The following is a 20,127-nucleotide window of genomic DNA, read 5'->3' on the forward strand; positions in this document are numbered from 1 at the left end:
ACAGTGCAACATACATGTTCATGAACACATGTTTGACGCTGCAGCAAATGCTCCCCTCGAATCCAGCAGCGATGGATGTGTTACTCAAGGGTATGAGGGAGCTTTTCGTTGGACAAAGCTGGAAACTCAAGTGGAAATTCTTGTCCATCTGTGCAGGAATATATGGCCATGATCGACGGCAAGACAGGTGCCATGTTTATCTTGCTGGTCCGTCTGATGCACAGCTTCTCCCAGCACAGCGTGTCTATCCCAGAACTTGATCGCTTAGCAACCCTTCTGGGCCGCTTTTATCAGGTGCGAGATGATTACCTCAATCTCCAAAGTGACGATTATTAGGAACAGAAGGGATTCTGTGAGGACTTGGATGAAGGGAAATTCTCGTATCCGATTGTCTCGTGCTTCAACTCAGACCCCATTGCATGAGATATTATTCTTGGCATCTTCCGACAGAATGGTAACAGGGAGCACACTCTGTCCATAAATACAAAGACATACATACTTGGTCTCATCAAGAGATCAGGGGCATTTGAGGCTACACGGAAGCTATTCGATCGATCTAAGCAGGAGATCTGGGCGGTGCTTTCAGATCTTGAAGAATCGATAGGCCAGCCTAATCCGGGTCTACGGGCCATCTTGACAGCTTTATCAGTGTTCTAAAACCCCATGAGCACTTGCTGCGGGCTTTATCGGCAGAAGAAGCCCATGGCCTCTCCCAAGGTCTACCGGGATAGAAAATACCATCGACGATTAGCGAGGGATGGAAAATCTCGCTAGTAATGTGAAGAACTACCCAAGGACCAAGACCTGTCTATTCCATAATGTCAAGAAGCTAGCCACAATTAGAGTGTTGCTATGTGCCCAGCGGTTAATTTAACCTGCCTTGAACATTGGGTTCAATACATGCCTCGATTGACTAGATTAAGATCGCCAAATCATGATTCCATAAGGATCACGATCAGCATCGCTGACAGATACCTCCACGCTAGCATCCTTGTAAACTTCTTCGCCCAAAGCTGAAGGAGTAGCTCCGCCCTGCTTAGCAGTGTCCTGGATAGCCTGAAGAGCAGCTTTCCGGTCACTCTCCCAGCGTTGCGACAACTCTTCCTGCAACTTATGCTGCATAACCGTACGGAGATACCCGCGCTCCGAGTTTGAGTGAGAAAGAGAGATAACCACCGATCCACGCTCGGTAGCAGCAAGAGCTTCGTGGTGGCTCATCTCGCCAGTGAAAAGAAGGTCGGGAATATCAGTTCCGCGGAGAAGAACACCCGATCCAGAGCCAGGGCACATGCCAACGGTGCGAATGCGAATCTCGTCGACTGAACGGCTTTGCGGGATGGCAATTGGAATGCCGGGTTGGAGGCCAACTCCACGGCCGACGTGATCGATCAAGGTTGTTAGAGGCTGGGCCTCGTTGAAGGTGACTAGGCGGCCAGCACCGGCAGACTCGAACCCCTCCGGGATGGAATCTGGGGGCGATGGGTGAATGGTGGATCGGGTGTGAGGAAGTTTCTGAGAGATAGTTGCCGAACCAGTAGTTGGGATGAACTGGGACTGCGGGTAAGTAGGAGCGGAGTATAGAGCCGAGGAGCAGTCTTTGATGGAAGGCTTCAGCTCGGTTTTAGATGACTGATAATTGCCGGTCACCACGTCGCAGAGCCAGTCAGCCATTCCTGCAGGAACAGTATCAACAGCCGTATGCGGCGAGTAGACACTGATTCCATGCTGAGCCAGTCGCAGAAGGGATCTCTGTTGGGTGTCATCAAGAGTGATAGACTTGAGTCCACGGAAAATGATGGGGTCTATTAGTGGGAATTAATATGGACACGTATGCAATTGAATACAGTCAGTCTTACGATATGCAACAACAGCTGAGTCCTGGCGCCTGATGGCCTCGTCTGCAACGGCTGTGGTAAGATCGATGGCTAGGAGCACCGAGTTCTTCTGTCGGCGGGTAGGCTCAAAGGGAGCTTCAAGAAGCACTGCATGTTCGGTCAGCACAGCATGATCGAAGTGGTAACTCTAACACGTCATGCTAGTCAATGCCTTAACTTACAGCCGGTGTTATCGAAGCTTTTGTCTGCCAATGCCTCGGGATACCTGCATACATGTTAAACACAAAGCTCCATTGATTTTACAAGAAGCTCTCTGCACAAGAAACAACGTACAGCTTCCTCATTGAGCTCACAACAGCCTGTGTGAAAGGCGAGCACGTAGTTGTTGAAGCCATTGTAGAGCACCGACGTGCAACAGTCCGCAGGGAATTCATGAATTTTCGAAGAAGGACAAGTAGATCCACCGCAACAGCAACAGAAGGAACGGGACGGTGACGCTATCGCTATCGGGACGCCACAGCGTGCACGTGCCACACCAGCCACACCCATCGGAACAGGCGAATTTGTAATGCGACTTCATCGAGATCCCGCGGACTTGAAGCCTCAACCAGCTTTCAACAGTCTTTTCGATCGTGCTTGATGTTCTCCCGCGCCTCCTCTCTCACAAAGCTGAGCCGGGGCTGTCGCTATATCCTCCGCCCTAGTCCTGCCTTCATCTCGCAGGCTCCGTTCTCCCTTACCGCGCGCTCGTTCTCTGCTGTCGGTGCAGCCATGGCAGACACTTCCGGTGTTACTGCGGAATTGCTCCAGAAGAAGCTGGAGGATGAGCTGGAGGCTAAGACTGTGAAGATTGAGGATCTTTCTGGTATAATACTTCTCTCTCTCAGTCGAGTGTGTTTGAAGTCGGTTATAGGACTGTATGTACTAACTATATGTTCTTCTCTCGCATAGGTGGCTGTGGACAGGCATTCCAGGCTGTTATCGTTTCCGACAAGTTCGCTGGCAAGACCCTGCTTGCCCGGCACCGCCTCGTCAATGCCGTCCTGAAAGAGGAGATTCCCAAGATTCACGCTTGGACCCCGAAGTGCTACACCACTGAGCAATACGAGGCCCTTGGGGAGTAGGAAGTGTATCAAGCCGAGATAACAGGATACGACATGATACCAGAAAATAATAAATCGGTTTGACATTCGCTCTTGATGCCTAGGGTCAAGGGCCGATCAATGTCTTCCAGATTTACGTGAACATGGATTGGTGGTTGCACAGGATGTAACTCCAATCAACAAGTGAGATCGTTTCACATGGATCAATGATACTCCCAGGTCAGCAATTGCCAGGATACGGGAAAAGCTACCAAATTTTGTTTGTACGATAGATCTGAATTGAATGACTTTCTGAAATGCCTGCCGCTATGGATGCTTTTATATACAAATCTATCGATGCACATTGTTATGTGACATCATTTCTCCTCTAGAGCCTTAGCATTCATGTCAGCCTCGGCCTCTTTCTCGAACGTTGACCCAATGATCCCATCAATGTCACCAGCGACGGTACCTGCAAGGACACCCACGCCGATGATGCCACCGTCACTTGCTTCCCGAAGGAAGATGCTTTTCCCTTCGCTTTGAGGTCCTGCGCTAATGACTAACCGGTCGATGTATCGCTGAACGGTCTCTTTATAATGCGGATAATGCTGGATGACTCCCCCGTTGACAGCCACGACCAATTCCTCCGGTCCCTTAAGCCAGCCCGGCGTCGATGATCCAAAATCGGGGATTTTCTGCTCTTGAGTCGATTGACGCTGGCTTCCATTGGAGTTCTCTGCTGTGGGCTTGGCCTGATCTTTGTCTTCCAATTCAATCTCCCGAATACACGCGAGAAGTCCGACCGTGGCGGCGGCAATCAGTGCAGCAGACCGGTCCTGCACGGCAGCTGCAATGGCGCGAATATGACCAGCATACTCTGCCGTCCACTTCCAATCACTGGACTCCGGAGGGGGCAGTTCTCGCGTCAAGACGTCGGCTAATTTCCCATCTGAGTGACTTGATGCAACCTCCAGGGACAGGAAATTTGTCGTGAGAGCATTTTCGGTGACCAACTTCACGGGCATTGACGACCGTGGCACCGCCTTGATATTCTTAAACCAGTCATAGCTGATTATTCGCACCAGCTCGCCAATATAGCGACCGCCCACCATATACTCGAGAGGCTGGAAGCCAGGCCAGTCTGTATGATCATCCAGTTCGGTGTCCCACTTTGTCACAACGTCGAGTTCCTGCAAAGGTCCCGTTGCTCCTCGAAGCGTCCATTCGGTGGAAACAACAGATTCGACTGCATCTGGATCCTTCTCTCGGATATGGCGGATTTTGGATTCTTGCAGATCGGTAAGCTTCATCGGCACGGCAGAGTTGCAGCCCGCGCCAACGAGGAGACCCATCACGACGCGAGTGTTGGGCAGAGCACGAATAGAGTAAGCCAGCGATGCAAACGTTGAAATAGTATCGTTAGTCATGACGGAGATCTTGAGTTTAGGTAGACAATATTTCTTTTGTCGTTTGGCGGGCATTTCGCCGGGGTCATCTTCCGTCGAGCGCCGGGTGTGGCATTCGTAGCCGTCGAGGAGAGCTTGACGGAGATTCAGAGAGGATCTCAATGCGAAACCTTTGCCAGTTGGCATGAGGATAGCCTCATTAACGGAGTTTTGCCTAGAATGACGTTAATCTCAAGTCGGTGCGTGGTGCTAATGATCGGGGGGGCAAAGGTTTACTTGATAGGGAAACAAAAGGAGATACCCATGGCTATCTCCGAAGGTGCATCATCTTTAGAATTGGCCAGATCATCGTGAATCACCTCTGCGATGCAATCTCCAATCCAGGAAAACAGTGAGTCGGGCTGATCTCGGCGCAGGCGGTCTTCGATCGGCCATGCTTTCTCTAGCGTCCGTCGCACATGCGAGTGTTTGCCTATTTGTTCTTCGCCCAGTAGGTCGATGAAGGCCACTCGTAGATAGTACAAGCCGAGATAGACGGCCAGGTAGCGGCCTGATTCTTGACCTGTAGGCAGACGTGTGGTGGCAGTGGGGAAGAACTGCTCTGAGGAACTCAAGGCCAGCTCACGGTATGTTAAAGATAGGCGATGGGACAGGCGATACAGCCTGTTGTGGTCAATTTTGAGCGGCGACAGAAAATCTTGGAACGCAGGGTCGATTCTGGCCATGGTTGCGTGTTCAGCTGTCAGTGTCGCATCTGTTCTGGAGAGTGTTGTATTTAGTGGGTAAAAGCAGGACCCTTGCAGTAGCTTTTTTTGGGTTGGGCGGGAGCTGCGGAGCCAATCAGACTGGCCGTCGAGGCTGACGGCTCGCGTGCCTGAGAGACCCCCAATGCAACGTTAAAGATGACAGTAGGGAAGGAGATCGGAAGATGATCCAATAAATTTACGGGAACAAGGGGATTGATGCTTTATCATGAACTATAATTTGATGTCATACATTAGTATCATTGTCAAGGCTGATGTCGTACGTTTCTCCCTTCTATACACCTCCACCCACGATAATCTTCAAACGCTCCAAGGTCAAATTTGATTATTGCTATACTGGAGGCCAAGGAAATTCTTTCCAAGGCTTTCCATCAGTTTCATTAGCTAAGTCTGTCAAAGTCTTCCACTTCCACACCTCTCCGTTAGGATTAACAAGTTCATTGTCATCCCCGAGAGCCACAGCACTATGGTTGATCTTATTCTCCCCAATCAAAAACCGTAGATACGGTGCTGGGTCCCACGAAGACGTAGCCGTAACTGTCGCCTTGTACTTCTGAAGAGGAATCTCAGATACTTCAACCTGCCCAGATCCCCCTTCTCTCATGATCTCGGAGATTTCAAGAAAACTGCGAGTATCACCCCCGATGTGAACGGTATCAGGGATCTTCTCCTTTGGTAGAGCGGCTAGCGAAGCAACAACCTTACCCACATCCTCGAGTGAGGTAAACGAGATAGGCGAGTTAGCCGATCCCACACTCTCGTATCGGCCATTCTTGGTATCGAAGCCAAACCAAGGCCCAATACTATCTTCTATGAAAAGTCCGCAAAAGACCCGGCAGATCTTCCGATCGGGGATCAAGTTCTGCGCCAGAGCAAAGTGCCTTTTCTTCGCGTCCCATTCTAGATGTGGAAAGTCATGGACATAGTGGTCCACGCCGAATTCTGAGGGAAAATAGAGTTGGACGTCGGTTTGGGGCAGGGCGCGGAGTAGCTTCTCCTTGAATGAATGGCCCGAATGCCCGACGGTGTTTACAAGGATATGGACTCCACGGAGGGCGTCGACGAGGTTATCCTCATCGTATTTTCGGCTTGTATATTTTCCATTGATTTTTGAAGCTTCTGGGGAAGCTTCGTTTCGCGAGAGGAGTATGACATCAGAGAAATGTTCGTTGAAAGGAGGGGAGAGAAAGGCCGAGGCGACATGGCGCCCTAGGTGACCGGTAGCACCGGCAATTGCAACAACTGGGCGTGAGATTATGGAAGCCATTTGTTTGAATCTGATCTGGATTTTCTAAGGCTTTTGCGAGACGTATATAAGTCCGACTAGAACATAAAGGTCATTGATTAACAATTGATTATCATACAGTCCGGAATCAGTCCGCTGCAACTTGCCCCACTCTAAGATGGTGAAAGGCATGTTTATTGGTCGATTCATGAGTTTGTTTGAACTGCAAATCGACCAAACAGACTGCTCATCCAATCATTGCACATGCGGCCGAACTCCAGTGGATGTTTGCACTGTTTAGGGCTTTGCACAGTCCTACAGTATATAGATCGGACGAATCCTACAGACTGTGCTTCTCAGTAACCTTCTATACTTTAAAATTGTTGATATCTACGCATTCTTTAATACTCTCCTCTAATGGCCGAGATCTCATATTCATCCCGACTCGAAAGAGTCCTCCGCTACCTCTTAAAAAACCAACCTCACCCAACACACACCGACTGTCAATGCACCCACCATCACAATCCAGACTGGATATTCGACGCAGACACATGGTCCCAACTTGAAACTCTTCGCCGACTACTATGCCAGCGACCAACTCTCCCCAGACTTCCCGCAGATATCTTGGAAGACATCGACGCAGTTATTGCCTACCGAAATAGCCACAACCTTCTCACATCGACCAGATCAATTACACCCAGCATTACAATTCAAGGCCAATCGCAAAAACCAAATCCTATTAGAATATCTTGTTGGAAAGGTGATATCACCACCTTGACCGATATCACCGCAATCGTTAATGCAGCAAACTCCCAACTCGAAGGGTGTTTTCGGCCTGAACATCGCTGCATCGATAACGTGATTCACTCTGCAGCGGGCCCTCGACTCCGTGATACATGTCACGATATTGTCGAGTCCCGGGGCTATGTGGAACCTGTCGGCTCTGCCAAGGTCACGCCAGGCTTCCTCTTGCCAGCGGGATACATCCTGCACACCGTCGGCCCCCAACTACATCAGAAGGTCAAACCACAGGCGCATCAACGGGCGCAACTCGCGTCTTGCTACCAATCTTGTCTCGATGCAGCAGAGACTCTACCCCCGCTTGAAGATGGCCGTAAAGTCATTGCATTCTGTTGTATATCGACCGGTCTCTTCGCGTTTCCGTCAGATATGGCGGCAACCATCGCCGTGGACACTGTGTTAACCTGGTGTGCGAAGCACCCGGATACTAGTATCACGGATATAATATTCGATACCTTCCTCGACAAAGACCGGGCGTTGTATCGGGACATTCTATCGGATATCCAGGTTAACTCTTCCAAGACAAATATCGACCTCAACATCTCTTACACTCACACCGAGCTATACCAACCATCCACCCTCCCCCAACAAAATCCAACCCTCTCACCCTCCCTCCTCAAAGCCCGCACCTGGCTCAACCAAGCCACCACCCTCATCATCTCTGCCGGCGCCGGCCTCTCCGCCGCAACAGGCCTAGACTATACCTCCACCATGCTCTTCGCAGCCCACTTCCCCGCCTTCCTGCCCCAGGGTCTCCGCAAACTCTACGACGTCTTCGGATACAGAGGGTGGGACAGTCCCGCCCAGAAATGGGGGTACTACTTCACGCATCTCGACATGGTGCGTCGATGGCCCGAGGCGCAGTGCGGAGTTTACCGTATACTTCACCAGCTGACGGAACGGTTTGGCGAGCGGTGGTTCGTGCGGACGAGTAATGCGGATGGATTCTTTGTGAAGAATGGGTTTGATGCGGCGAGGGTTGCGACGCCGCAGGGCGGGTATGGATATTTGCAGTGTTTGAGGAAGTGTAGGGGTGATGCGGTTGTGGAGGCTGGTGCGTTAGTGGATGCTGCGATGCCGTTTGTGGATCCTGTTACTCAGACGCTGAGGGATGATGGGCTGGTGCCACGGTGTGAGTTTTGTGGTGGGGAGATGACGCTTTGTGTTCGAGGGGGAAGGTATTTCAATGAAGGGCCGTTTCGGGGAATGGAGAGGAGGTGGGAGGTGTTTTTGGACGGGTTGGAGAGGGAGATGGAGGAGGATCAGGTGGTGTCTTCTGGTTCGGTGGTTATTTTGGAGGTGGGGGTTGGATTGAACACTCCTGCTGTACTGCGATGGCCGAATGAGGATCTTATTTCTGAGTCGGAGAGTCAACAGTTTCGGCTTATTCGGGTTGGGATGGAGGCGTCTGGGTGTGTGCCGTGGGAATTGGAGGAACAGGACCTGGCTGTGGGGATTTCAGGGGATATCAAGGCAGCTTTGGATGTGTTGATATCGTGAATATTTGAGATAGGGTTACATTATTAGACTAGACAAGCAATGGCCCCGAAAGCGTGAAGAAGAAGACAATTACAGGATATCGAACGAAATACTAAAGTCAGAAAGAGAAACGAGATATGCATCAATCATAGGATTGGTCTTGACTATCAGATCACTAGGAAGTGTTTTCCAACACATCTAGCCGAAAAGTGCTTTACACCATCACATTCTAGTATTTTACCTCCTTCTTCACCCTCACGCCGAACCAGCATCCGTCTCCATACTAAGGTACTTGGCCTCCGCACCACGAATACAAGCAATATTCGCCCCGAGCTTGTTAATCGTCTCGATATACTCATCATACGGATCCGAGTCAAACACAATACCGCCACCAGCCTGGAGATACGCCACGCCGTCCTTAACCATCATCGTCCGCAGCGCGATGCACGTATCCATTGCGCCGGACATCTCACTAGATCCATCCGCGTTGGCAATATTATACCCAAAGTAGCCCACAGCACCGGCATACACACCGCGCTTCTCACCCTCCAGCTCGGCAATGAGCTGCATAGCTCGCACCTTGGGCGCACCGGACACCGTGCCGGCGGGGAAGATGGACCGGAAGGCGTCGAAGCGGGTCTTGTCCGAACGAAGGACGCCCGATACTTGCGAGACGAGATGCTGCACGTGCGAGAACTTCTCGACGACCATCAACCGGTCCACCTGGGTGGTGATCGGGTCGCAGACGCGGTTGACGTCGTTGCGGGCCAAATCAACCAGCATGACGTGCTCGGCGCGGTCCTTCAGGCTGCTGCGTAGCTCGTCCGCCAGTTCCTTGTCTTCTTCCGGGGTCTTGCCGCGCTTGACAGTTCCCGCGATGGGGTGGGTGATGATGCGGCCGAGCTCTTCCTTGACGAGGAGCTCGGGGCTGGCGCCGACGAGCTGGAAGTCTTGGCAGTCAATGTAGAATAGGTAAGGGGAGGGATTGACAGTGCGGAGATGGCGGAAGAGGTTAAAGGGGTGGAGGGAGGTCGGCCTGGATAACCGTTGTGAAGGCACAGTCTGGAAGATATCGCCCTTTTTGATGTGCTCCTTCAACCGGTTAACATGGTTCTCGTAACCCTCCTGTCCGATGTTGGATGTATATTCCTGGTCGGGAATAATAGGACCCTGTTTGGGCAGTGGCGTGCGGTCCTGCAGTAGAGTCTCAATCGTCGTCTTGATCACCTCCTGGCCCTTGAGGTACTCGGCCTCGATATCGGCGTCGTTGGCAGGAATAGGGACATAGGTGACGATCTTGATAACCTGGAAGAAGTGATCAAATGCCACAATCGTATCAAATAGCATGAACAGCGACTCCGGCACACCCAGCACATCCTTCATGGGCCGGGCCGTCTTGGGCTCAAAGTATCGGACACAATCGTAGCCCACATAGCCGATGGCTCCACCGGTGAGTGGCGGGAGAATCAGACCGGGAACAGATGCCACGCGGGACTGGGAAAGTTCGGCTTCGAGGATGGGGAGAGGGTCGGCGGCAGGACCATGGCCAGGTCCGGTCTTGAGCACGTTTTTAGGGTCTGTAAAGAGGGATTCGTGAGTGGTATGACTCGATAGAAGCCAGAGCGATATCGGTATCGGAGATGCCAAGTCACCCACCTGCGCCAACGAAGCTGTACCGTCCAATAGTCTCTGTAGTCGCAGCACTCTCGTACAAAAATGACATGCGCGAGCTATACCCCCGTCAGTGATCTCATTCGGCAACATTCCTCCGCGAGACCACCCCGCAGGCCCCGTCGCAATCCACACCGGAACCGGCAACATACTTCTCTGCAAGCTTGAGATAGGCCAATGTCGGAGTCAACAGATCGGCCGGGATCGAAGCCGTCACGGGCAACAGGTTCGGAGGAAATTGGGAGTTTCTCGACTTCGCGATGACTTCTCGCGCCGTCTGGAGCGACGGGACATTGATGATCTGAGTCATCCCAGAGGTGCGCGTTAGCTATGAGCAGATCTTGGTGGTAGAGGGCGACTGGACGTCGCTTCGAAAGAAGTTGTCTTGCATACCGGAGGTGCCATTGTCAGTGTAGTACCCTGTCAAGTATCAGGGGGCACGGTAGAGTCGTGGATGTTGTCGCAATGACAGCGGGATTTGGCGGTGGGAAAATGAAGAACTACCTGTGGGGCGCTGGATTGGCCGCTGCCAGGGTCGCCCTCGACCCCGATAAAGCTGACTCAGATTCAATTTGAAAGAAAGTAAGCAAAGTAATCCATATCGGGTCCTTCGGATAGACCTCGTCAACTCAATAGAATACTCAAAAATGCAAGAAAAGAGTCCAAGCAGACAGTTCATCAATGACCCAAAACGGACTAGCGCGGGGAGTCGTTATCGGGACTCATCGCTTATCGATATGCTTCCCTCCAAATACAATCATTTTGGCTCGTGCGACAGCAACAAAGTGATCAGCGCGCAAAGCACACGACGATGCGCGATCCCACGCAACCCTAACACACACCCTCTCTACTCTCTACACATCCCTCTCCAACAATGTCCACCTCCACAGTCCACCGACAACCCTTCCCAACCGAACCAGGCCAACTGCCCTCGCCGCGCACCCGCAGTTCCACAACAGAAAGGCTCGAGCTCGGCCTCGATCTCGACACACCCACGTGGACGCCCTGGGCCGAACGCCTCCGAGAGCTGTCGCAGCTAGCGGCCACATCGCTGGGTACCGTCTACATCGAGCCCGATACCGAGAAGACCATCCACGCACACTTGGACGCAGTCGAGTCGATCTTGCGCGATCCGCGTCCAGAGCTAACGCGCGAGATTGGGAATTATCGGCGACGGAGTTTGGGGTGTAAATGTAAACCCAGTGTGGAGGTTAAAGAGAACGCGATCACGACGGAGGATCTAGAAGCGGAGGTTGAATACCAGCAGGAGAATGGCGTTGATCAAGCTATTGTCTTGGCGCAGTTGACGGGTCTTTTGCGGGAGGTCACTTTGTTAAATGGGGAAGTTGAACGACGGCGTGAAGAAGCGAGGGAGATTCGGGATTTATTCGAAGAGAGATGTCGCCGGTTAACGCGGACGGTTGCCGAGCTGGAAGATGAAGTGGTGGAATTGTACGGTCGAGGATTAACCCTTTTCAATTAGTTGTGTCGGACCTTGCTAACATCTACCTTAGACAATCCGATCTTGTTGAGGACGCGGTTGATTTGGAAGGTATACAGGGTACTGTCCATGGACTGCATGATTGGATTGACCGGATACGCGAAGAGCAAAAAGTCGTTCGGCTGTCGAGGGATCTTGCCTATCAAAAGGCGCGGCGGTCGTGGATTAGTCGGCGGGGGAAGGAGGGTTACACTATTGAGACGGATGGGGAAATGATGCTGGAGGGGTTGAGTGCTTGGATGCGTGGGTGGAGGGATGTGGAGGAGGGCTTTCAGGTCCGAGCGCGGGCACGACAGATGCGACGAGATCGGAGACAGGGACAGCTCTTGCGGTTGGGGGAGAAGGTCAAGCTTGTACGTGGAGTTTCATAAGTTTGAAGCTCCCCAGAAAGTTCAAAATCATCTTTTGCAAGGCAAGTCGAGGGATAATGCCCGGGGTATCTAGAAAGACGTTTCAAAAGACACTTGGAACGATCTTATAAAATAACCTAAAGTCGAAGCTTATTTAGATGGTTGTTCTTCTTCGTCTCTAGTTTCAAGACTTTTGAACTGCCACTTGTGCCACGGACGGGGATGTCTCTAATCGTTCTATGGTCACATAACCTCGCTCTGCAAGAGAGCCCGTGTATAAAGCAAGAAGAGAAAAGATACACATCACCTCCATGCTGGCTCTAATACGAGGACTAATTCGAAAATGGGATCATACATTTTTAGATTCGAGATTGACACGAACGAATATAGTAACGTTCAAACCACCGACCACCAACCAACCCCAAATAAAAACGAGAAAATATAAAAGAGAAGGCCACACTCGCCAAAATCCGTGAATCGTTCGCCGTTTACAAAAACCCAGTTCCCAAAAGCAAATGCATGCCGTAATGCATCTTCTAAATCAAACGTTGTATGTTCACAGAAAATATGTAGAGGAAAAAGGGGCGTGGAGCCATTGACTGCATCCGCTTCGGTGAGAAATGGCAGTGCGGCGGGATGGTAATCGGAGGGTTGGTCCGTTGTGCGGTGCGTCCTCCATGATTATCATTCAAGGCCTCTGGGTGGAGAATTAATCCCAAGGTTTGGGCACCAGATTTGGTCGCCGCATGGGCGTAAAAGAGAATGAGACTGAACAAAAGGCGTGGCAGAAATTCCTGAGATCAAGCCCCGCTGTTCAAAAGTTCAAAGATTATCAAGACAGACCGACTAGAGAGTCATGTGGTCAGAAGTAAAAGACAAGCAGTGACTGGTGTGGATGCGGAGATTACCCGAGGATCAAATCATCAGGCATCTGTCAAGTTACGGTGACGATAGAAATGTCACCGTTGAAGATTCACGATAGCCATCTACAAAGAGAGTCAGCACTTCATCCTGCGCCACTTGATTAGATCCACATACCTGGTTTCCTAAGCCGCAAGCGAGTTTTTTCCCATCGGGATCCCATGATAAAGCACGGTCTGGGTTTGCTGGCCCATGACCGTTCTGTCCATTCGTTACACGGTCAGGGTCCTCCTTGACCTCTGCCGTGCTGGGGGCTTTCCAGGTGGCCATCGGATCCCCCCCACGCTCGACGTTCCAGATAAAGACCTGATCTTTACTGACAGCCCCAAGCGCATATCCATCTGGAGAGAAGCTACCGGTAAGGGCTGGTACAGAGGCGCCGAGGCGCAAGCGATGGACGCATTTGTATTGTTTCGAGTCCAGGTCCACCTGCCACACTCCGACTGTACTATCGGCAGAGTATGAAGCAATGGTGATGGAGTTGTTCCCTTGTTTCGTTTGCAATGCCGACTGGGGCTGAATGTCGACGGCAGTGATGGCGTCTTGGTGGGCGTTTTCGATCAGGATGTCATGGGTAGGAATCCAGATTAATGCTTTCGTAGCGCTTGCCGTAACTGCTACGGAATAGCTGGCGGTATGGGCACAGCGGATAAAAGTCCACTCCGTATCAGCCTGTTGCGAGGTATGTGTCTTGGCTAGTCGGATGTTGCTGTCTACTTCACATTCGTAGACGGCCCCATTTCCACACGCAAAGACCTGATTGCGTCCACACCATGCCAGATCGTAGATCTGATTGTCGATCACCTGGGGCGGCGGGTAGACGTCGGGTCGTCGGCCGTCATCCCACAGAGCTAGTTCGGAGGTGCGCTCATCAGATGCCACAATCACCAATTGCGGGCTTTCCTCCGCCCAATGTAACCCACTGATCACACGAGGGAGATCTGGTAACAAATCAACCACATTACCATCAGCATTGTACATGGTCACGTTTCCCTTCATGTCTCGGAAAGAGGCCACGGCCAATTTCGCACCGATGCCATCCCACGCCACCGAGGATACATATGCACCCGTGCCCTTGAGATTCAAAAACTTATTCTGAGCAGGTGCAGATGTTGAAGATAGCTTCCAGATGCTACAGAAGGTGTCTCCAGCGGCCAGGAGTAGCGAGGGATCCCGCGGGCGCCAGTTAGCAGATAGCACGTGATCTTCGTCGAGTAAGGCGGTGTCGGGGGTCAAATCGGCAGCCTTGGCGGGGGAGATCTGGATACCCACACTGCTGCCCGTGTTGAGTGTGGGTTCCTGAGGCACCTCTTCGGGCTCCGTGGCCCCCATGCTCACATCTCCGTCGCCGTCCACATCGGCCGCATGTGGATGTGGGCTAGCTAGCTTGCTCTCAGCCTCATCGACCTCCATCGCCTCGTCGCCATTAGTCTCGCTCGTGCGGGTTTTCTTGCCGGCCTCCACCAAATGACCATTCGTCACGTCGTCATGCGCCTGCTCTGGCTCTGGCTCTGGCGCTGGCGCTGGCGCTAGCGCTGGTGCTGGTGCTGGTGCTGGCGCTGGTGCCGGTGCCTGCTCTGCGCTCGCTTCCTCATGGCTTTTCAATGTGCTCACTTCAAATGGCTCCGGGCCGAAAAAGTAATTCGCAGACGTAAATGTAGTTGGGTTGCCCTCCTTTCGCTCGTCGTTAGAATCACCAGCACGGGGAAAGAAAAAAAAAAAAGACGGGCGCCAGCAGGGGAGAGGGTAAAAGGAAAGCACTGATGGACCCGCTGTAACACCCAAGACATAGGTCGCGCGAACATACCTTGTCAATAGAGGACTCGAGCTCGTGGTACTGCAGACCTTTCTGGACCAGCGACACCAGCGCATGGGTTTTAATGTGGCGCGCAAAGGGCAGCGTTTGAGGGTCGGGGTACCATGCGCGCTGCAGTGAAACGGCAGCATCGCCATGACCTATAGGTGGACGCGGTTAGGAATGGGACTAGCAAGAGGTAAAAGACAGAAGCGGGCGCAAAGCGTTGATCGCATGGGGGCGATGATGCGACAACAGAGACGAGCCGAGCTTGGCGGCAGCTACGAACCTGATTCTTGAAGGTAGCTAGAAGCGCGGGATTAGCGAGCTGCAGCGCGCATCGAGGATTCGCGGAAGGGAGAGCACATACCGCCATATTAGGTAGTTGACGTGATGCGAAGTCAGGTCAGGTTGTGCCATGATTACATGTGCGACCAGTTAAGTGCCGCGAACATGCCAGAAATTGGGGGGTGGGAATGGAGGCTTCCGTAAGGGAAGGTGAAAATCAAAAGTGGAGGCTCTAGGCGGCGGAGACCAGATGGAGCTTCCAGGAACGCGAACACGAGTCGGGGCCTTGAAAAAGTGCGGAGGAGAGTGGTAAGTTCGTTAGACCGAGCGAGCCGAAAGCAGAAAGGGGGCGAATGGATAATCCGAGGGGCCGTGGGTGGCTCAGGCTTGAAATTCCGGGGGGGTGGGTGGGAGGGAGGTTGGCAGATTGGATGGGGGTGGATGAGAGAGAGGGAGCAAGGGAAGGAAAGAGAAGGTTGAAAATGAAAAACGGAAAGGGTTGAAGATGGGCCGGGCCAGAATGGGGGGAGGGCCAGGAAGAAAGAGAGAAAGCGACGGGGGTGGTTGATTCCAGCCACCGATGACTAGCAGACAGGGCGGCAGATGGCAGATGGCCGATGGCAGATGGCAGTGGAGATTGGTCCGGTGAATTGGGGGAGGGTTCACGTTCGAGATCGATCGTGGAACGTGGAAAGAAAAGGAAGGAAGAGAGAGACGGATGGGAGGAGGAGGAAGAAGAAGAAGGAAGAGCACCTTACACTAGGTGGTTGGAGGAGATCAGTTTTGGGTGGTTGGCAGCGAACCAGACCAGACCAATGCGAGCCCACGAACCAGTCGGTCCCTTCCCAGGAATGAAGAATGGAGAAGCTGAAGCAGAGTGTCAGCGTCGAGTCTCGAGGTTAAACGCACTAGCCACCACCACTCAAGGCTAAAAGTGGGCTCGGGCTCAATCTTGACCTTGCATCCTGCGGTGGCGTCCTCCACCCAGAGAAAAGAACGCCGGGAATCTCGGGGTTGGCTCGGCTAGACACCACGGGCAGGGATAGGGATCGACAGGGTACAGGACTACAGAGTCGGAGTCGACGATGTATAGATACCAGACTCGAGAGTCTCGGATGGGCGTGGTCGTGGTCGAGCTGGAACTACTGCTACTGCTCTTTCGTTTGACCCGGACCCATCAGCCGCCAGGGCTTGTCTTTTGTGGACTTTCCCAACCTTACCTGAGCTTAAGACTCTTAGCTCTGACTAACGCTTTTCGGTGCCAACTGGTGGATCATCACATAATAATGGCCCGGTTGGAACTGGTGAAGAGTCGGACGTAGACTACTGTACTCCGTACGGAGTACTCCCATGTCGACTCCTCCGGACTGAGTGCTGACTGCACATCATCGGAGCTGGGTCTCCACACTCCGGAGCTTTTTAACCCCGTGACCTGAGAGAAGTACTGTACTGACAACCTAAAGGTCTACGCTGGTACTCTATTCTCTATTTCTATACCTGCCTGTAGCTGGACCAGTTGCAAGATCTCTCTCCCATATCACACTGATATCCATCGGGGGCGCCCCTGTCATCTAGTGCTCCGTACATAAATATATCGCCGTCGCGAAATCAGAGTCTAACTACCTACTGGCTCCTTGCAGAAGTTTATATGGGTAATCATGTATTCGCTAGTCAACACGTCGATCCTAAGATTGAGAATCTAGAGATCTTTAGCTGGATCCGACCTAGGCTACAGTTTACACATACTGTATGTAGTGCAGGCCGTGACTATATGTAGCATCGGCACTAAATATATTCATAGAATGACACCGATGAATAACGCTTCAACTATCTATACCACAGAGCCTAGACATGAACAGAACCTCCTTCGAACTCTATCATAGTATTAAACAATGCAAATCCCCGTCATAAAGCACTTCAACCTAGTCGGGTCCATTGTTGTATACCGACCGAGGCGGGATCCATCCAGCCACTAGTCCACTAATCTAATCGGTCCGCTCGCCTTTCCAGACGGGAATCTCAGCCCCCCGACCTCACCTGCAGAACATCCTCTCCACAACAAAAATCTCCGGGCTTCTGGTCGACAAGCCCTGCGGTCTCGCGTTCGCCGCGAGACGAAATGCCCCTCCGAGTCAATATTCCCCCGGCCACCCGCGCCGTCCTCATCAGCCTGTTGGCCCTCTCCCTCCTCTACAACATCGCCAGATGGCGCCAACTTGACACCTCCGCTGGCAGCGTCCAAACCAGCCCCATCATTCCCTATCTCACCCTCGTTCCCTCTCTCTTCTACTACTATCCCTGGACCCTGCTCACGGCCACCTTTGTAGAGCAGAATATCTTTACCGTCTCCCTCAACGCGGCTACTATCTTCTATGGCGGGAAATATCTCGAGCGCGCGTGGGGGTCTCGCGAATTCAGCAAGTTCATCATCGCTGTCGCGCTGATCCCTAATGTCGTGATTGTGCCGTTCTATCTGATCTGGGGCGCCCTTGGAGGGTCCTCAAGTCGAGCGTATGTCCCCGTCCCTGTAGTCCAGTGTCCTGGGCCTTGTTCTGGAATCTGAGCTGACCATTGACACCCCCCTTCTATACACAGTCTCACCCAGATCTGCGGCGGCGTCGCGATCCAAGCTTCTTTCCTTGTCGCCTTCAAGCAACTAGTCCCCGAACACACGGTCGCCATTTTCAAGGGCCTGGTCAAGATGCGCGTCAAGCATTTCCCCGCCTTATTCCTGTTCCTTAACACCCTCAGCGGCATCATCATCGGAACCGATACCGCCGCCGTCCTGGCCTGGCTAGGCCTCCTATCCAGCTGGACCTACCTTCGCTTCTACAAGCGCCAGCCCGATCTCACCGGTACCTCCACCAATGGCCTCGGTATCAAGGGTGATGCCAGCGAAACATTTGCCTTTGCCTGCCTCTTCCCCGACGTGATGCAGCCCCCTATCGCGTTTGTCGCCGATCAATTCTACGCTTTGCTGGTCGCAGTTAAAATCCTCACCCCCTTCTCGGAAGATGAGATTGCCTCGGGAAACCAGCAGGTGCTGGCTCGTGGTGAGGCTGGACTCCCCACACTCCTCAGCAACCACCGCGGAGGAGCGCGGGGCTCCAGCAAGCGGGAGGAGGCTGAGCGGAGACGCGCGCTGGCATTGAAGGCTTTGGATCAGCGATTACAGTCGGCGGGTGGACGGGCTCATGCCGGTCCGTCGACGTTAGGAGAGCCCTCTTCTTCGCAGCACCGACCGACTACGCCGACGCCGTCGGCACCATCCGGGCAGAGCATGCTGGGAGAGACTAGTTATAACCCTGATCATGCATGAAAAGGCGCAGCATTGGGACTGTTTGGACATACTTGCATGAATCCGAGGGGAGGGGTCCTCGGCTTGATGAATTACCTCCTCTTGTCTCTGTTGCTCTAATATCTCCTTCTGATGATGTATATTGCACACCATTTTCATTTTTCTCTCATATTGTCATGGATCTCGATCGTCCATTGGTTGAAACCCTACGACCCTGCGACCCATGTGTGACTTTACGAGGGTCACTTATTTTTCTTATTACGACCAAGCGAGACTGCTGTTTTGTATTCTTGACAATTTTTCCTTTCTTCGCTCTATACCGGCCCCCAGCGAGCATCTTGCAATGAAAGATCTTCAGTACAGAATAGGTCGATGTGTCTTCCGAATGGATTTAGTCAGAGTTTCCAAAAAATACAAAGTCGTAATGAGAACAACCAGAAAGATAAAGATGCGAGTATACTATGCTACAGGTGATCTCTCCAACCCACCCAACACGTAGGGCGGACAAAAAGAGACCAGAAAGGTGTAGTGGAAACATCCTCTACCACACCAAAAGAGGTTCGGTTAAGCCTCGAAGAAGGAGACTCCTCACAGCGCCTTCAACTTCTCAACCTCACCCCTCGCCTCAGCCAACATCCGCTCCTGATCCTTCTTCGCCTGCCGCATAGCTTGTATACGCTCACGGTCCTTACCCGCCTTAGCCGTAATAGCATCCAACCGCTTCCGCTCCGCCTCATCCTCCGCACTAGCAGGGACCTCCTCCGCCCCTGTCGACGCTTGCACCCGACTCCAAATCTCCTTGTAACTAAGATCCTTCAGATCCACGACGGCAGTCTTCTCGCCACCCTCGGGAGCCGGCGCATGCTTGTCGGTGATCTTTTTGGCGCCGACGATCGCGGACGCGGTGCTGCTGAGTCGCTCCGCGAAGTAGATTGTCAATGCGGGCGGGGCGTTTTGGTCGTCTGTTTGTTGCACGGTCATGCGGACGCCTGGGTTGTGGTACTTTAGGCGGGGTAGGCAGTTGCGCCAGAAGTGGCGGGCGCCTTGGTGGCCGTTGTAGATTTTCTGCGCGTATGTGAGGTGCAGCCGGGTTACTGGGGGGAATTCTTTTGTGGCGGAGGTTGGGCTGGGGAAGATTGCGGCGCCGGTGCCGGTTCGGATATCGAGGATCTGGGGGAGGGAGATGTGGTTAGTTTGTGGGTTTTGTTGAATGTTTGGATGTTTGAATTGAGTAGGTATGATATTGGAATTGTTGTGGTGACAAAGTGATCGAGTTGAATGTGGAAGGAGATTCGGGGAGAATGTTCAACGGTGAGGAATGGGATGATTTACCCTCTGGAAGAGAAGAAGCAATTGCGTTAGCCAGTGGTTCTATTCCATTCAAATGTATGCAAGAATTGAGCATCTCGACTCTGTTGTTCCGAACCACTTACAGTCTTCAGCTTGCGCATGCGCTTGAACAGGTTCACCATGATGGCAGAGTGTGTCGCACAGGGGCTGACCCTGCTGCGAAGGTAATTTTGAGACCGACAGAAAGTGGAATTGGACTGAGAATCGAAATCTTCTCTTCAATGGCCTCAGTCAGAGCTTGGTGTGTGTTGTCTTGGATCTGGGAAATTTGACTGCGGAAACTCTCGCGCTCGAAAGTTGCTCCGTGATATTGAATCACGTGATACATACAGTCACAAGTACACTTTATGACTACCAA

The 20,127-nt window shown here is 52.4% G+C and overlaps 10 protein-coding genes across 10 annotated transcripts; 4 read left to right on the forward strand and 6 right to left on the reverse strand.

Moving 5' to 3' along the window:
- Positions 1-918: 918 nt before the first annotated feature.
- On the reverse strand, positions 919-2,230 carry N7458_005586 (Nif3-like dinuclear metal center hexameric protein; the record flags this gene model as incomplete). Its single annotated transcript, XM_056908968.1, has 4 exons — positions 919-1,802; positions 1,857-1,982; positions 2,057-2,100; positions 2,169-2,230. 4 exons carry the CDS (start codon positions 2,228-2,230, stop codon positions 919-921), a joined length of 1,116 nt encoding a protein of 371 aa, XP_056767586.1.
- Positions 2,231-2,474: 244 nt separating this feature from the next.
- N7458_005587 (BolA family protein) lies at positions 2,475-2,959 on the forward strand (the record flags this gene model as incomplete). Its single annotated transcript, XM_056908969.1, has 2 exons — positions 2,475-2,700; positions 2,787-2,959. 2 exons carry the CDS (start codon positions 2,475-2,477, stop codon positions 2,957-2,959), a joined length of 399 nt encoding a protein of 132 aa, XP_056767587.1.
- A 335-nt stretch (positions 2,960-3,294) lies between these two features.
- N7458_005588 (hexokinase family protein) lies at positions 3,295-5,051 on the reverse strand (the record flags this gene model as incomplete). Its single annotated transcript, XM_056908970.1, has 2 exons — positions 3,295-4,540; positions 4,603-5,051. The coding sequence occupies 2 exons, from the start codon at positions 5,049-5,051 to the stop codon at positions 3,295-3,297; spliced, it is 1,695 nt and encodes a 564-aa protein (XP_056767588.1).
- Positions 5,052-5,421: 370 nt separating this feature from the next.
- N7458_005589 (isoflavone reductase family protein) lies at positions 5,422-6,357 on the reverse strand (the record flags this gene model as incomplete). Its single annotated transcript, XM_056908971.1, has 1 exon — positions 5,422-6,357. One exon carries the CDS (start codon positions 6,355-6,357, stop codon positions 5,422-5,424), a length of 936 nt encoding a protein of 311 aa, XP_056767589.1.
- Positions 6,358-6,732: 375 nt separating this feature from the next.
- Positions 6,733-8,616, forward strand: N7458_005590 (uncharacterized protein; the record flags this gene model as incomplete). The annotated part of the gene is made up of 1 exon (XM_056908972.1): positions 6,733-8,616. The coding sequence occupies one exon, from the start codon at positions 6,733-6,735 to the stop codon at positions 8,614-8,616; it is 1,884 nt and encodes a 627-aa protein (XP_056767590.1).
- A 234-nt stretch (positions 8,617-8,850) lies between these two features.
- trpE (anthranilate synthase TRP2) lies at positions 8,851-10,671 on the reverse strand (the record flags this gene model as incomplete). Its single annotated transcript, XM_056908973.1, has 4 exons — positions 8,851-10,172; positions 10,252-10,325; positions 10,419-10,594; positions 10,660-10,671. 4 exons carry the CDS (start codon positions 10,669-10,671, stop codon positions 8,851-8,853), a joined length of 1,584 nt encoding a protein of 527 aa, XP_056767591.1.
- Positions 10,672-11,140: 469 nt separating this feature from the next.
- On the forward strand, positions 11,141-12,138 carry N7458_005592 (uncharacterized protein; the record flags this gene model as incomplete). Its single annotated transcript, XM_056908974.1, has 2 exons — positions 11,141-11,718; positions 11,781-12,138. 2 exons carry the CDS (start codon positions 11,141-11,143, stop codon positions 12,136-12,138), a joined length of 936 nt encoding a protein of 311 aa, XP_056767592.1.
- Positions 12,139-13,076: 938 nt separating this feature from the next.
- Positions 13,077-15,253, reverse strand: N7458_005593 (WD40 repeat domain-containing protein; the record flags this gene model as incomplete). Its single annotated transcript, XM_056908975.1, has 5 exons — positions 13,077-13,103; positions 13,156-14,712; positions 14,846-14,994; positions 15,123-15,139; positions 15,204-15,253. The coding sequence occupies 5 exons, from the start codon at positions 15,251-15,253 to the stop codon at positions 13,077-13,079; spliced, it is 1,800 nt and encodes a 599-aa protein (XP_056767593.1).
- A 1,987-nt stretch (positions 15,254-17,240) lies between these two features.
- Positions 17,241-18,440, forward strand: N7458_005594 (rhomboid family protein; the record flags this gene model as incomplete). The annotated part of the gene is made up of 2 exons (XM_056908976.1): positions 17,241-17,632; positions 17,717-18,440. The coding sequence occupies 2 exons, from the start codon at positions 17,241-17,243 to the stop codon at positions 18,438-18,440; spliced, it is 1,116 nt and encodes a 371-aa protein (XP_056767594.1).
- Positions 18,441-19,007: 567 nt separating this feature from the next.
- On the reverse strand, positions 19,008-19,891 carry N7458_005595 (mitochondrial 54S ribosomal protein mL61; the record flags this gene model as incomplete). The annotated part of the gene is made up of 2 exons (XM_056908977.1): positions 19,008-19,589; positions 19,853-19,891. The coding sequence occupies 2 exons, from the start codon at positions 19,889-19,891 to the stop codon at positions 19,008-19,010; spliced, it is 621 nt and encodes a 206-aa protein (XP_056767595.1).
- Positions 19,892-20,127: the final 236 nt, after the last annotated feature.

This window comes from Penicillium daleae, assembly GCF_028827525.1.
Source record: "Penicillium daleae strain IBT 16125 chromosome Unknown utg000005l_segment0_segment0, whole genome shotgun sequence".
NCBI lineage: Eukaryota > Fungi > Ascomycota > Eurotiomycetes > Eurotiales > Aspergillaceae > Penicillium > Penicillium daleae.